This window comes from Astyanax mexicanus, chromosome 4, assembly GCF_023375975.1.
Source record: "Astyanax mexicanus isolate ESR-SI-001 chromosome 4, AstMex3_surface, whole genome shotgun sequence".
Taxonomy (NCBI): Eukaryota; Metazoa; Chordata; class Actinopteri; order Characiformes; family Acestrorhamphidae; genus Astyanax; species Astyanax mexicanus.
In genome coordinates, this window is record NC_064411.1 from 47193649 (window position 1) to 47209802 (window position 16154).

The 16154-nt window shown below is 39.3% G+C and overlaps 1 protein-coding gene across 5 annotated transcripts in view; it reads right to left on the reverse strand.

The window, feature by feature from the left end:
* LOC103037335 (receptor-type tyrosine-protein phosphatase mu) overlaps nucleotides 1-16154 on the reverse strand; it is a 255198-nt gene that overhangs the window by 91331 nt on the left and 147713 nt on the right. For all 5 annotated transcript variants that reach the window (XM_022678937.2, XM_049478835.1, XM_022678936.2 and 2 more), the window contains 4 exons: nucleotides 14805-15113; nucleotides 10438-10547; nucleotides 7443-7644; nucleotides 5981-6083 (listed from right to left, as the gene is read on the reverse strand). In XM_022678937.2, the coding sequence (XP_022534658.1) occupies nucleotides 5981-6083; nucleotides 7443-7644; nucleotides 10438-10547; nucleotides 14805-15113 (724 nt within the window). The remainder of the gene's footprint in view (nucleotides 1-5980; nucleotides 6084-7442; nucleotides 7645-10437; nucleotides 10548-14804; nucleotides 15114-16154) is intronic.

Consider the following 16154-nt stretch of genomic DNA (forward strand, 5'->3'; position numbering starts at 1 on the left):
ACGGGGCCTACACCACATACTTCAACTTGCTATTAATGTTATCTATCTAGTTCTTGTCAAGAATAAAGGTAAAGAGGAAACAGTCAGAATGGTTGGAGCTGACATAAAGACTATAGTTACTCTGTCTAGTTGTGGTGAGCAGAAAGCCATTTTAGAATGAACTTCTGTCACACAAGAACAGGAAGGTTAAAATGCTAGTTGAAGACTAAAGAAAAGTAGCCTGGTCTGATAAATCTCTGTGATGAATCTCTGAGTCCATGAGCCCAACCTGCTTTGCAACAATAGTCCAGGTTGGTGGAGGTGGGATAATGGACTGGGTGATGTCTTTTTGGCACATTTTGAGCCTGATTATTAACAATCAATAGTTATGCAAATACCACAGCCTATTTAAGTGTGGTTGTATTTCTTTATGTCCATAATTAACCTATTTTGACATAACATAAATGTAATTGACCCTACTGAATCTCAGACTTTTGCACATCACAAAACTATTGTAAGTCACAATATGTCATGTAGGTAAATGTCAGTTTGTCAGTTTTGTGTTAAGAATGGCCAATCACACATTTGTGGGCACACCAGATTATTAGAAGTCCATTATTATTTGCTCACAGCTAACTGAAACAAGCAGCTCAACAATAAATAAATAGTATAGTAATATAGTACATAAAAAGTGCTAAGTAACTAGGTATGCGATTAATTGAGTAAATACCTAAATATAAAATGTTATGTGATGCTAGTTTTTATCTGTTTCTGTCTGCTCTTTCACCAGTCAAGGTCATCATATGAGAAGTGGTTCACTTTGCTCCAGAATCGCAGGCAGACAGCTGTTGTTGGAGCTGCAAGTGTTTGGAGTGAATTTTCCCCACAAATCCAATCAGTGCGAGCATGATTACTTCATCATCTTGAACTTAAAGAGCCTCACTGCGCTTATTCTCACCAAACAAAAGTGCTGCTGTTAAACAGCGTAATTCCAGTTTAATGCTGTTTCATTTCTGTGCACTTATTTTATAATCCTCGGAAGAATATTATTCGTTCCCATACAGAGGGACTCGCATCTTCAATCACTCCACAGGCAATAGATTAAACATGGATCCTGCTTTTGTGCTTCAGGATCAGCCTCTGTTATTCTAGCAGGGTAGTGTTTTCAGCTGTGAGTTTTTTTTTTTTTTTTGAGTACGGCCACAAGCTAAGACTCAGTGAACCTGGGTGAAAGAGAGAGGGAGAGCTGCCATCCAGAAACTTCTTCAAAAGAAAAGAGACACAGCCATCTTCAAAGACACAGCACTGTTGGCCTTGTAGCTTACTCTCTCTCTCTTTCTCCTCTCTATCCCCCTTTCTCTCTCTTTCTCTCTCTCACGCATACACACACCACATACTGCAACACCTCCATGTACTCAGCCTTCTCAAAACTCTCCCAATACAGAAACACACACATAACCAAACCAATATAAATATAATACACAGAACACACCATATCAACACTCTACATGAGTGCACGCACACATACACGCACAGCACTGAAGAAATCCAGGACCGGGAGGCCTTATCTCTGTACGTGCATGTGTGGTGTTCTTTCATCATGGGCATCACGACATAAGGAGGCTGGCAGTTCCTTGAGAAGGTTGTTTGGTTTGAGATAAGCCCTTGTTGTTTATCCATCTACACATATGATCCTACTAAACATAGCGGTGCATGGCATATGGTAGTAAAACTGGATCTGGGCATTTTTCATAGCTATGGAACTGTATTCAGATTTTATTGTGAGTAACTAGTTGTGGATAAAATGATGTGCACATAGGAAATGGTTGTAGAACCTTTTAATGCTGAGCTTATGTTGAATTCTAGTGAAAAAAAATGTCTTGATGTCAAAACTCAGCGTTAGGCACTGAAGTTTATTTGTAGTTGAAAATTGTGTTGACGTAAAACTCAACGTAAGTAAGACATTGAATTTTGAATGAAAATGAACAAAAAAACAGCACTGGGTTAACATTAAGCGTTAACAAACACAAATACTGAATATTGGCTGTAGTTGAAAATTTGGTTAATGTCATAAGTCAACATTAGCCAGACATTGAGTTTTCGTTGAAAATTCTAATTATGATGATGTCAAACCTCAGTATTAGATAGACATTGAATTCTGATTAAAAATCAAATCACATATGTGTCAAAAACCAACATTGGGTTGATATCTACTTCCAACGACAAATAGTTGTCCATCAATTATTAAAATAATTGTGAATCATTAATCATAATAAAGGTTATAGAGATCATGCTGCCAATGTACATGCAATGTCTATTTAGAATTGCTAGGCAGTATGACCTTAAATCAGTATCAGGATCAATGGGATCAGGATGAAGATGGGATTCACACACATGCACACACACATACTTCACACCTCACAAATGCTTATTTAGCTGATAATGATATCCACCACTTATACACACAAATGCACACACACACACACACTCAACACTTGTCACGAACACTCTTTTATCCGCCGGCTGATGAAGCACCTGAGGCCTTGGGTATCTGAAGACACTTTAAAGTACACGCAGCACGTTTAACTCTCTTATTAAAGCAAATATCAAACTTGCATATCAAAACAGATGACTTCCTTCCCAGCCTGTGATCAGTGTGAAATCGGGCTAGTGATATTTCTGCTTCATCATCTTAATCTAATTAAAACAACACATTTCCTATTAGAGCCTGTGTTACAAAAACACACCGTTTTGCCCTTGGCAATGTAAAGACACATAAACCAAAGTCAGGATCTTAAAAGATTAATCAGAGCCTCTTTTGTGAGTGTGTGTGTGTGTGTGACTTTGTTTGAGTAAACCAAAGAAAGAACTCACAAGATAATTAATGAAAGCTTCCCCTCATGCTGCCTGTGTAATTCTAATCAGCCTTTTTGTAATTACTCTACTGAGAGAATGCCACTCTAGCCAGCGGAGAGGTTGTTCATACACCGCCTGATTCTCGGCAGAAGCTGGAAAAAATAGTAGAACACAGAAAGGAATTAACGTGGGATTAAAATAAAGAGATTTTGTGTTTTTGTAGTTTTTTTTCCCTTTCTATTCTTGTTTTTTTTTATATAAAAAAACCTTGACAAATCAGAACTGTACAAATATATAATATTCTCAGATTAACAGCAGAGACTGGGATTAAATAAAGGAGTGTTCGATAAACGTTAAACCTTTCAACATGTAATCCTGCAAATCCCCACTGTGTCAGATGCCCCAGGACCTAGGATTACACTTTCAGAACATGCGAGTAATTTCTTTTTTTCTGTGTGTTATGATTATGTTATGATTGGTGCAGTTATGAGGGCATTTGCTAAGGTTACTAATAAAGGTGTGCAACATTGTATAGTACATAATATATATATATATATATATATATATATATATATATATATATATATATATATATATATACACATTTTTTTGGATTAATAAAACATAAAGAGTTTTTTATATCTTGTATTTTAAACAAGAATATTCTTAAGGTAAAAATATACAGAAATACCATGATATTATTTTAGAATTAAATCGTACCCCCACAAGTTGGTAACAGGCTACGCTGTGCTGTAATGTCTCTTTGCTGGGGTTAGCAGCGTTGCATATGCACCAGTCATGTGCTCGTGTGTGCTGTGACTTGGCTCCACCCCTTACCTGAGGTCAATTAATTTGACACAGCTGCAATTCTCTTAGAGGACTGATAAGTCCTGTTATTCTAAGAATTCCAATATTTTTAATACTAGTGTTGACCCATTGCTTTTTTTACTTAGATTATGTATTTGCCTACATTGTACCTGCCTGCCTGTTTTTTGACCTCTGCCTGCACAAACCATGAGTGTGGAAAAGTCCAAATACAATCCTCTGTACATGCAGCCTGCCTCAACCCTTTCTTTATAGTACCAGTGTTGTGGCAGTTTTGTGCTGGCAGTGATAACAATGAAATCATCCCAGCAGAGTTTAAAAAATATGCCTTGTGGAATCGTATTATCCTACAATTATTAAATCCTCACGCAATGTGTCCAATAGACAGAAATGAGTCTGCTGACCTGAGGCTAAACACAGTTTGTTCTCAATCTGTTTGAGTTTTTTTTAGTTTTTGGCTCCGTTAAGCCAAAATGCTCCAAGATTCATGAACATGTCACCAGAGGCAGAGCACCAGGATTCGGGGGGAGACACTCAGCTGAACCTGCCGCTGAGCTACAGAGGGAGGCCAGGCCCTCAACACCAGATTTAAATTTCAGAGGCGGCAAAGTATGTGTGTATTATTTACTAATGAGGATGGGCAGACAGTGGCTGTGTGTGCATGTGTGTGTGTTGGTGTGTTGAAGACTTAGGAAAAGCCAGTGGCTATGGTGGCACAGGCAGAGCAAGCAGATGAAAGCAGTTCAGAGGCAGAGCTATCCTGAAGCCCCTTTCTCTGTCTCTCTCTCTCTCTCTCTCTCTCTCTCTCTCTCTCTCTCTCTCTCACACACACACACACACACACACACACGCAAACACTACACACATCTACTTTGTTCTCCGCTTCAAAGGCCAAAGCTTACTCAGAGGGATCAAATCCACAAACAATAAAGAGGGAGAAAATAGATAAAAACTGTTTTGAAAATGGAAAAGCAGGGGAAGGGGTTGGCTGGGAGCTAAATGGAGTCGTTACTGGTGCAGATGCACAGTCACTGGCAGCTGGATGAAGCTCTCTGGGCCTGTATTTACAGATTGAGGGACATTAGCTACTTTAAACCATTACTGAGCCATTGTAGTCTTTGAGTTTGGACTAGAGACAATCAATGTTTTACATAAAATGCTCTTTATTTTGAGACAAGCTTCAGCTTTGAAACTGCTTAGCTACAAAAGGAGTGCGCAGGTAAAGGTATGTGTATGTGGATTACATGGCTCCCAGGCCCAGTACATAGTTTTTACCAAGTCCACTCAGAATATTATGACCACCTTCTTGTTTGTACATTTATTGTTTATATTATCAGCTCCACTGGTCTTATCAAAGCCCTTTGTAGTGCTATAATTATAGAATGTATTACTGTAACTGTTTTTCTATATGCTTTATTATTATCTTTCTTTCCTCCTATTCTTTAATAGTCAGAACCCCACAGGATAGACCACCACAGAGCAGCTAATATTAGTTGGGTGGTCATTCATTATTAGCACTGTAGTGACAAAACAGATTGATAGGGAGGTGGTTGTGTGTTTTTAGTGTCTGTTTCTCGGATATGAGTGGATCAGACACAGCAGTACTGCTGGACCTGCTAGAATTATTAAGCCAACAGCATTTCTGTGGACAGCAGAGTCTTGTGCTAAACGATGAACAACAGAGAATGACCAACACAAACTGTACAGCAGCAACAGACTCAGAGCTTCAGTCTCTGACTGTCACATTGTATCTACAAGGTGGACCAGATATAGGTAGGACTGTCTAATAGAGGACAGTGAGTGGATACTGTGTTTAAAAACTCCAGCAGCACTGCTGTATCTGATCCACGCACTCATACCAGAACAACACACACTACTACCACACCACCACCATGTCCGTGTCACTGCAATGCTAACTAACCATTACATTCAGACAAATCTATTCTACCTATTTACAGCTTAATTTAGGAGAGATGGGAGATTGATATCAGTAGGGGCAGATGTTTAAGGTTGCCGTATCAGTATCAGACATACAAAAGTGATATTGTGCCACCTGAGTATATTTATAATGAGACTGCTGATAGTCAAACTCCTTTGTGTTGTCTGTATTCCTAAAAACTCAGACCTTTCAGTTATGTACTAGCAATGTGATTTCATCAGCAGTCAAATTATTACCTGGTCAGAATCTGAAAGAAGGCTCTTTAATGTGCACCAGACATTTATTTGTCTATTACTGAAAAAAAACAGAGAAATGCAGCATTTTTAAAGAAGCCCCCACATTTCTGACAGTGTGTAAGAGTGAGTGTGTGTGTTATCCTACCTAACTGGTGCTCCTCTGCTTTGGGCAGGCTTGAGGAGGACTGTAACAGTGCTGTCTGTCTGGTTCAGAGACGTCTCCTGATCATAGGCAGGCATAGAGGGAGCTAGACACAAAAAATGAAAAATGTGAGAGGCGATAAGACAGGCAGTAGCACAAGTCAATAAATGCCAAAGCTCTAGTAATAACACCACTCTTCTCCAGTTACAGAGGATCCTCTACAACCACCTGGCTACATCTGCAGTCCTACATCTGTTCCTCATACAGAAAGAGGAAAACCTAATTTCATTAAATACACAAACACATAGAGAACAACAGGTTTGGACAAACATCATTATGATATAGGATTATGTTAATTCTCTATAGTTTCCTGTATAGGATGGGGAATTTATGATTTCTACATAGTTCACCCAGTGCACGCAATACAATCACCAATACTGAATTAATGTGGTATGGTTTCATTTAGGTTCAAGTGGTGTAGCTCTAAAGCATTCATTGTTTGTTAAAGAAAGAAAATATGTCAAAACACTTATTTTTAAATTATTTAAAAATAATTTCACTGTCCCAATACGTATACACTACAATATAATAAGAATACAGGTGTTTTGAATGGAGGCACAATCACAATCAAAATATAGAGTATTCTACAAAAAGCAGACTAATCACTTTTGTTTAGTATGTTTTAGCATTTTCACAGTTTAAGTGTAGCAAAGTAATATCAGAACTGAAATGAAATTTGGACCAAACTGAAAAGTCTGAAGGTCCCTATTATGCTAAAATTGTAGCTGTTGTCATCTGCATAATTTCTTGATTTACATTTTTCACTTTCACACAATGTGCTGAGATAAGAGAGTTTTTATAGCCTGTAATAATACTGTAGCAAAACAAGTAATAGTCTGGATTGAGTTGAGCAGGTTGAGAGCTGTTTATGAGAATACATTTAAATGATAGTCTGACAGTCTAGTATTTGTACCATAGCCAATTTGTCTTCATTGATTATTGTATTGTGAGACTGGTTAGTTGATTGTCAACATTGAAATAATAGCTCCACAGTAGTGTAATGTGGCAAGGAACCAACAGTTCAATACATATCATCAATGCTAGAGATATTTCTGCATTGGCTGATTTTCAGTCCAAATGTACAACTGAAAATTAGCCATTATTTTTAGCAAATCTTAAGTCTTGGTCAGATTGTAGGATACTTTTTTGTAAGTTGCTTGGTTACTGGACCCTGCAATTCCATATTCATGACAGATGCTAGATCTCAATATTGACATCAAACACGAAAGCAGATATTGAGTACTGAAAAATGCTTTGAATTTTTTTACAGACACAAAATCATATATTGGTGAATGGCCAATTGTACTAAAAGGCAAACGGCAATCAGTGTCAACTCCAAAAACACTAATCTGTCCATCTCTAAACCCTAAACCCTAATGTAAAAAATGATCTTCTACCCACTGACCTGAGATCTTGGTGGTGGCCTGAGTAATGGCTGGGGATCCGTAGCCCTTGGCTGTGCTGGCTCTCAGACTAAAAGAGTATGTGGAGCCTGGGTAAAGGCCCAGAAACACGTGGCTCGTCTCATTACCCAGCTTGATCACCTTGCCGCTCTGGTTGGAGAGGTCCAAAACGGGGTCGAACGAACTCACTGCTTTATAGGAGATCTGTGAAGACAGATGGGAAAGGTTTATGGACATTTATATCATTTATATTCATTAGAATGTTGACGGCAGAAGAAAAGAATCCACTTGACCTCCATATTCCTTCTTTGATTATAAAAAACGTAGTTTTGATATGACTCACTCTTAGTGAGTCACTCAGTACACTCTTAGTTTTTTTTAGTTAGATGTTGGAATGGAATGCAATGGAACATGTACAACTGACATGAGGCTCGAGTACCCTTTTGGGCCAAATCTATATGCTTGGACACAAGATGAGATAAGGTTTGTCATAAAGTTATGGCATCCTGCTATAGCATCCTGTTGTACACCCCCCTCCCTTCCCCTTCATCAACTGGGCAAAATGTCTTTGAGTGCATCATAGTGGCATGTCTACCCGCCAACCATCTTTCACCAAAAGGTATACAACTTAAAGTAGAAAAAAAGGAAGAGCCTGTTTACACTAAGCCCTCTTCTGGAAAGACTCGGCATCTATTCAAACAACCCCTGTAATTGCACTTACATGTCTGCCCGAGACACATAACTGCATACCAAGGTTTGCATTAATCCAGAGATAATTTATTTATTTTTTATTTTTTGATTAATCAGTGCCAGTATGCACCCACAGGTCCTCGGTAGAGTATAATCAATTTTGACGTGTTCTATGCTGCTTTTATCTCTTACTTGAACTAGCTTTAACCTAAAAACTCAGCAAAGAAAAACACAAGGACATCAAACCAATGGAATTCCTTCAAACATTTTTTCCCTTTCAAAAAGCCTATTAAAGCATATTTTCTTGCCAGCTATACAAATTAATTTGAGTGTTGGTCTAGTCTGTAATACAAAATGGCTTTTTTATGAGTTCTCCCAAATTAATATCCATTATATTTGAAATGCTTCAAGGCTTTTTTCAATTATGGCGCTCTATGAAGAAGGCATTGATAAAAAAGGAAGAAGATTCCATTGTCTGGATGAACAGAAATCGGGACTGAAATTTGAACCGAATGTCTTGATTGTCATATTTTCCATCGGCTTGCTCATTAGAGGTACAGCAGGGGAGATCTTACTTTGCTTCTAAGGGCATGTTGATTCACATGTTTTAATGAGGATATTTGTAGTGAAATTGTACTGTGAAACCAGTTGTTGTTGATGACCTTAATGGTGTTAGTGGGTATTCAGTTCATTCTAAATTTCAGTGGAAACGAAGCCTTTGAAATACAGTAATACATTCTGTCACATATGCTAAGATACCTGCTGTGGAAACATTTTCCGGATGTTATTATTGTGATTGCCAGTGGAAGATTAAAGAGGTAGCAGGTGCTTTTGTGGTTCCGGCAATCCTCGATATACTCATGTATTCCAGCAGATGAGGGAAAGAGTGAGGACGGAGTAGGAGAAAGCAAGAGAGTGAGAGAGCGGATTTGTTTGTCAGAGATAAGAAATGAGGACAGCTACTCTAGTCTCCCTGGTTTGAGGTGTGAGGAGTGAAAATGGGGATTGGAAGTGAATAGAGACGAAAAAAGAGAGAAAGAAAGAAAGTACATGAGCCAGAGAGAGAGAGAGAGAGTCTGGTCAGAGGAAAAGAGCTGAAATCTGTTTTTGATATCACTGCTTGTCAGAGGAATCTCAGTTTGAACCCTTTGATACTGTCAAATCAAAGGCAGGACTTGACTCCAGGCTTAGTGCTTCTGGGGAACGCAGACAAAATAGAGTCTAAGGCCAGTCCTGTCGGAGCGTGCCTAGAGCCCTTGCACGCACACACACACACACACACACACACGCATGCACACACACATTTGCAGAGACACACCTGGGGAAAGAAACTGACGGCCACAATACTGCGAGTTTGGCAGCTCTGTTTTAAAATAAATTCCATCGAGAAAGCTCTGGATCGATGGCTGGCCTCTAGCCTCCAACCCCAACAAAAACAAGCCGGTATTAGACTTGGATTGACATGTTATGACAATGTAAAGCCACGCTCGCTCTCTAGAGAGGACTCATCCTGAATCTTTAAACCTTCTAGTTGGACAGGATGATATTACACAAGGTACGAGGCAGCGCTTCAATCTCCCAGCTCGATCCACTCAACCACATTAGGATGGATTTACGTGGCTGTAATAGAGTTTATACACCATTGCAGGCAGTAAAGCTGAAAGTCAGAAGGAATCAGTATCAGCTGTTCACTAGCACTGTTTTCTTTCTTTCCCCAGTGATACTCAATAAAACAAGTGAAGAAATGCTAGATATAAGTGAGGGATATAGACTGAACAGCCATTAAAAAATTATTTAGGGCCTAAAAGATCAAAGAAGGTGTAGCATTCACTACCAGCAATCTGAAAACAAGGCTGGATCTCAGATTACTGACTGACAGTAGCTTTTACCAAAATACGATTCTGATACATTTCTCTGCACATCAAATCACTTCAGAATGTAATTATAGGGAAGTACACTATATTGGCAAAGGTATTCAGACTCCATGACACAATCGTTCCCCCCCCCCCCCCCCCCAAAATCAGAGGAATTTAAAAAAAGAGTTTATCCTGCTTTTATTGGAGTAACTAGGTCTTAAGGGCATTGATATGAGAATCTGATCAATCTGAATTTAGCCAAAAATTGTTAGTTATTTTAGCAATGCTGCGGGGCTTTATACCCCTCTATTTATTGTTACTTTAAAAAATAAATGATCTGCTAATACAGATATGATTTCCATATTGCCATATTACTGTCCATACCATGATAACATGCTTTAAAGGGTTACAGTGTTCCACCAAATGTGCTTGAGTAAGCGTGGATCCTTACCTCATACTGAGTAATGACTCCATAGGTGTGAGCAGGCTCTCTCCACTTGAGAATGATCTTCTCCTCGTACACACTGGCCTGGATGGAGTCTAGAGGAACAGCCCCCGGTACTGACAGAAAACAACAAGAGAAGAAAAGTTAATAAAGCTGTTTTGTTTTAATTGTTGTTGACCAGCAGAGATTAGAAAGACCTTAAGCATAACAGGGCTGTTTTAAGGGCCACACTTTAACTGTACGCCCTGAGATTCACATAAATTACATTTTATACATTTAATATAGCTAGTAAATATTGTGCCGTTACTTTGTGGACTACAGCTCTGCCTTCAACATGGTCATCCCCCACAAACTCACCCACAAGCTGTCCACACTCAGCTTGCACCCCTCCCTCTGCGACTGGCTCCTGGATTTCCTGACTGGCAGGCCCCGGTCTGTAAGGATTGGCAACAGGACTTCAGCCAGCATCACCACCTACACCGGCACCCCACAGGGATGTGTCCTCAGCCCCATCCTTTACACACTGTTTACCCAGGACTGTGTCGCCTCACACAAGGACAATATCATCCTGAAGTTCGCTGATGATACCGCGGTGATAGGACGCATCACTGGCGGAGATGAAGCGGCCTACAGGAGTGAGGTGACAATCTCGCTCTCAACACGGTCAAGACAAAGGAGCTGATAGTGGACATGAGAAAGGGGAGGAGACCTCATCAGTCACTGTTCATCCGGGAACTTGAAGTGGAGAGAGTGAGCAGCTTCAAATACCTGGGCGTCCACATCAGTCAGGACCTCACATGGACAATAAACACAACGCAGCTGGTCAAAAAGGCTCAACAGCGGCTGTACTTTCTGAGGAGACTGAGGAAGTTCGGGATGTCTCCCAAGATCCTCAACAACTTCTACAGCTGTGTGATCGAGAGCCTCCTGACCAGCTGCATCACCGTGTGGTACGGCAGCACGACTGTGGCAGAGCGCAAACGTCTGCAGAGAGTGGTGAAGACTGCCGAGAAGATCATCAGGACTCCACTGCCCTCCCTGCAGAGCATCTACCACCACAGAGTCCACAGGAGAGCTGCATCCATCCTCAAAGACTCCACCCATCCCCAGCATGGACTGTTCACACTTCTGCCCTCAGGCCGGAGGTACAGAAGTGTAAAATGCAAGACCACCAGGTTAAAGAACAGTTTCTTCCCCACGGCCATCAGACTCTTGAACACACCTAAGGAATGACCCGGCCTTCAGACTCTAAACACACCTCAGGTATAATCCTGCGATCAGACTCTTGAACACAACTCAGGAATAACCCTGCACGTTTACATTGCAGCCGTCACTTTACTGTTAATCTTTTTTTAATATATATAGTTAATGTCCATAACTGCATTATTTCGCACTTGCACTTTTTTTTATACATTTCTTTGCTTAAGTAACTTTTATTTTTTTACAATTAGTTTAATATTTATAACCTTATTGTATTTTTTTGCACTTTTTCTATCTTCTATTTGGCATTCTTGGCGAAGAGCAAAGAAAGAATTTCATTGTACACTGAAACCCGTTTCTGTACTGTACATATGACAATAAACTCTTTGAATCTTTGAAACTCTTTGAATCTTAAAGAAGAATTATATGAGAAAAATGGCATTTTTTGCTCTTGGGCTCCCCCTACAATTTGGAAGTGAAGTTAGTGTTTTAAACAATCCCGAATAAACACACTTTTCACATGCATTTCTGGACTGTTGAGGGACACATAACCCTCACCAAGAAGTGTAATTTTATGGAATTGTACTCAAATATAATATAAATCAGCAATAAAAACAGTGTCAGATCAGTTCAGTAAATTATTTAAAGCTGCTATTTTAAATAATGTGAAAATGCTACATAATGCAACATTAAAGCTACAATAAGTAATTTTCTGTATAAAAATGTCTACAAAAACAGATTCAGAATAACAGAAGAAATTAATGAGTCTTCATTGCTTCATTGAGCATCAGTTTGTTGAAAGGGTAACTTGGAGGGAGCTGACCTGTAGGAAAATACTGCATACTGTATGTTTAATATTATTAGTGCTATAAATCTGCTGTTTACTGGGTTAAGCCTTCAAACCTTTGCCTTAAGTTATTAATACAAATATTTAAGCTGTTTTTAGTAACTACAATTAATTATTAAGCAAGTTATATATTAAAAGTTTTAATTTATAAGTTATGAGAGTGAAAAAAATATACTGTGAGCCCACAATCAGGCCTTGATGTTGTAAGTCGATTTCCACTCACTCAGGGTTAATACAGGAACGATGCACTGTGCACTGGAATGACTAAAGCGTTGAACAGGTGTAAAGTTGTTGTGACAGGGTGCACGGCCGAGGCGCCTGCTGCTCCCCCACTGAAGGGAAAAGAGCGCTGCACATGTTCTTGTATTAGAAGTGAGCTAGCGCAGCTCCCGGGGGATTAGCAGGCCTTTCAATCTGAGCTCACTGTTTACTAGAGACAGCCCTGCCCTGGTGACCCATCTTTCGTTAACACACACTGCAAGCCTCTGATCCTCTGTGTGTGTGATGCTGAAAGAGATCATCTGAAGGAGGATCACTCCAACCTGCTACTACATTTTCACCTTGGGGTATATACACACATGCACACACACACTCACACATTCACACACAGACACACACACACCTCTCTCTCAGAATACCACAGAATATAGGGGTTGCCTTTCAACTTGCTCTGAAGTAAACGTGAGGAGACATGGCTTCTCTTTGGAGTCTCTAAAGAGTGTCTGCTGTTAAGGTTGATGTGCAGACGTGTCTGTTAATTTAATTTGTTTTATACCTGATTAAAAGAAAAATGTTTTTTCCTCTGTCGGGATGACATTTAATGAACGACATAATTAGCAGTACCGAACACCACATTATTATTGTAACAGACTAAATACAAAAGAGCATTTTTTGATCCTGATGATTAAAGAGAAAATTATTTGGAGAGGAGCACTGATGAGAAAAAATATAGTTTACTGATAATGTTAATAATTTAAAATCTCAGGATTTAACACATCCCACATATTCTGTTTTACATATGAGTGAACATATGAGAACATGTAAGTTTTGGTGGGTTATATCCTAAAAATCATGATATGTAACGTAAAACATACACGTGATCTACGTTTAAATGCATTAGTAGAAACAGATCCTCAAAAAACTCCAAATAAATGTTGTTCCATATTTATGCAATTTGTTTAAAGTTGAACATTTCTAAACATTAAACTATTTTTTGAGTTTTGTGAGTATTTGTTTCCACATATACATTTAAACTAAGATCTTTAAATTGAATCAACTTATAACAACTGAGTTTATTCTGTTACCACTGACCACTTCTTTGCTACTGGCTTCTGGCACAATCTATTTGCATACTGGGTGTTTCTGACACTTACCATCAGTTTGTAGCGAATACCCCTAACCAAACCTTAGGTAAACTTATAGATCATACATTATGATGACCTACCTGGCCTCTATGCGTTAAAAGCAACAATCATTATTATTTTCTGAGCTGTGTAAAATAATGCATAATGCATTGTTTTTAAGTGGTATCTTTAGCAATGCAAACCTGTCAACTCGGGGTTGAATCATTCCAAGCTCTGTTTTTTTCTGTACATAATTCAATTAAACAGGACTAATTAAAATCTCCTTATTGAAATCTGCAGTTGGATTATTGTTCTTTTCATGCACTTCTGATATTATCAGTATGGCTAAAAAATGTATGTTACTGATATGATAAGTAAAGTTAACATAAGAAAATTACTGTCATGTTGCCTACACCTACGCAAGTGTCTGACAAATAGGTGGACTGAGCAAGATCATCACTGAGCAAGATCACATTATGACCTCTCTCTGGAAATTTAAATCACACTAATGTTTTTTCAGCTCAGGCTCAACATGTCAATACTGCTGTCAATCAGGTGGTTAGCAGTTCTGACTGCAAATGCACAAAAATGGGGTGTGGAAAAGTCCACAAATCCAGTGATTAGGAGAAGTCCACAATTGTGAAATATGCTGTCATGCAAAAAGATCAGGAAATATTAGCTAAAGGGAGGGCTTGGGAATGCCCACACCTGTATAATCTGTGAGGTGTCATCTTTTGATAATTTCACTGATAATTGCAAATCAACTAAACTAAACAAAACCATCCTTACAAAATCTAAATAAACCACTGTCTGACACCAATCATTCTATGTAAACTAATAATTTAATGTCAATACTCTGTTTTTGAAAATCGATAATGTATTGCAAAACACAATATCGCAGTACTTTGATATATCAATATTTTCTTACACCCCTAGTGTTAGAGCAGGTAATCCAGACCTAATGGATGTTCTCTGACGCTTACCATCCTCTTCAGTTTGAAGGTGGATCTCGTCGCTCTCCTTCACGCCCTCACGGTTGCGGAGCACTAATTTGACACTTAGGTTGGTGAAAGGCGTCAGGTTGTGGATGGTGTGCTGGGGGGCGGAGCTCTTGCTGTCATAGTATACTTCCTCCCGACTGTCCTCTTTTCCACCAGCACGGGCCCGGTACTGCACAGTCAGGCTGTAGTTGTGGCAGCGGGTCACATTGTAGCCAAACGGCTCCCAGCGGATGGTCACCTGCCTGGCCTTGATGTCCACAACCTTCAGCTGCCGAGGGCCATGCATGGGCTCTGCAGGAGGGAGAGATTTAACACTCTTTAACACAGCTTTAAAGCACCAGCATACACACACACACACACACACACACACACACATACACACAGACTACCACACTCATGATCATCAGAGGACAACTGAAAATTTCATCCTCATTAAAAAACAAGACAGAAAAATGAAATAAAAAATAGAAATGAAAGAATTTAAGACTGTGGGTTAGAATAAAGTGCTATATATAGCTCTTTCGACTGTGAATACCACATAAAGGCAAATCACTGAGGACAGTTGGACACAGCTAAAGAGCTCAAACAGACTGCACACACTGCAAGAACAAACCGAGGCTTTAGATTTTATGCTGTGTGATGGGAGAGAGCCACAGAGGCCAGCAGCAAACTCAGGAAAAGTTTTATAGCCCTGCTGCAAAGAAGAATCAATTTGTAGTAAAGGTTCAAACATATATGCCGGTGTAGAGGGCTGAAAATAAAACCAATGCATTTTCTAATGGTTTTTGTCACAGAGCGCCTATTAAATGAGATGTCAGACAGCGAAATAAGCCATTTGTGTTATTATGACAGATTTCACTTGACTTATAATGCACCACTGAAGACAATACGGTGGCACCTCAAGAGCAGCTACACCCGAATCCAAGTTGCACTGCTCTATTCTCTCACTATTCTTGATTAGTAAGAACATGCTTGGTTTAACAAACTATGAGCATCCCAGATTATACACATCATTCACATCAATTATAAAAAAAACATGAAATTTGATTGTCGACACCTTGTTAATGTGTGATGGGGAGAGTGAGCAAGCGCATGAGAAAAAAAAAGGAGCAAGCAAGGAAGACACACATGCACATTGTGAGAAATAGAGCATCATGATTGGCCTGTCCTTATGCTTAGTTGGCCAGTGAAGTTTCAGTGTGGGTGGGACTTGCAGTAAAAGACAGAGCGGGAGAAAGCGCAGTAGAAAAAGACACACATACAGTGTACACAGACACAAACACAAGCAAATTACATCTGACTCCACAGTACTGTAATCTGTCTTTACTGGAA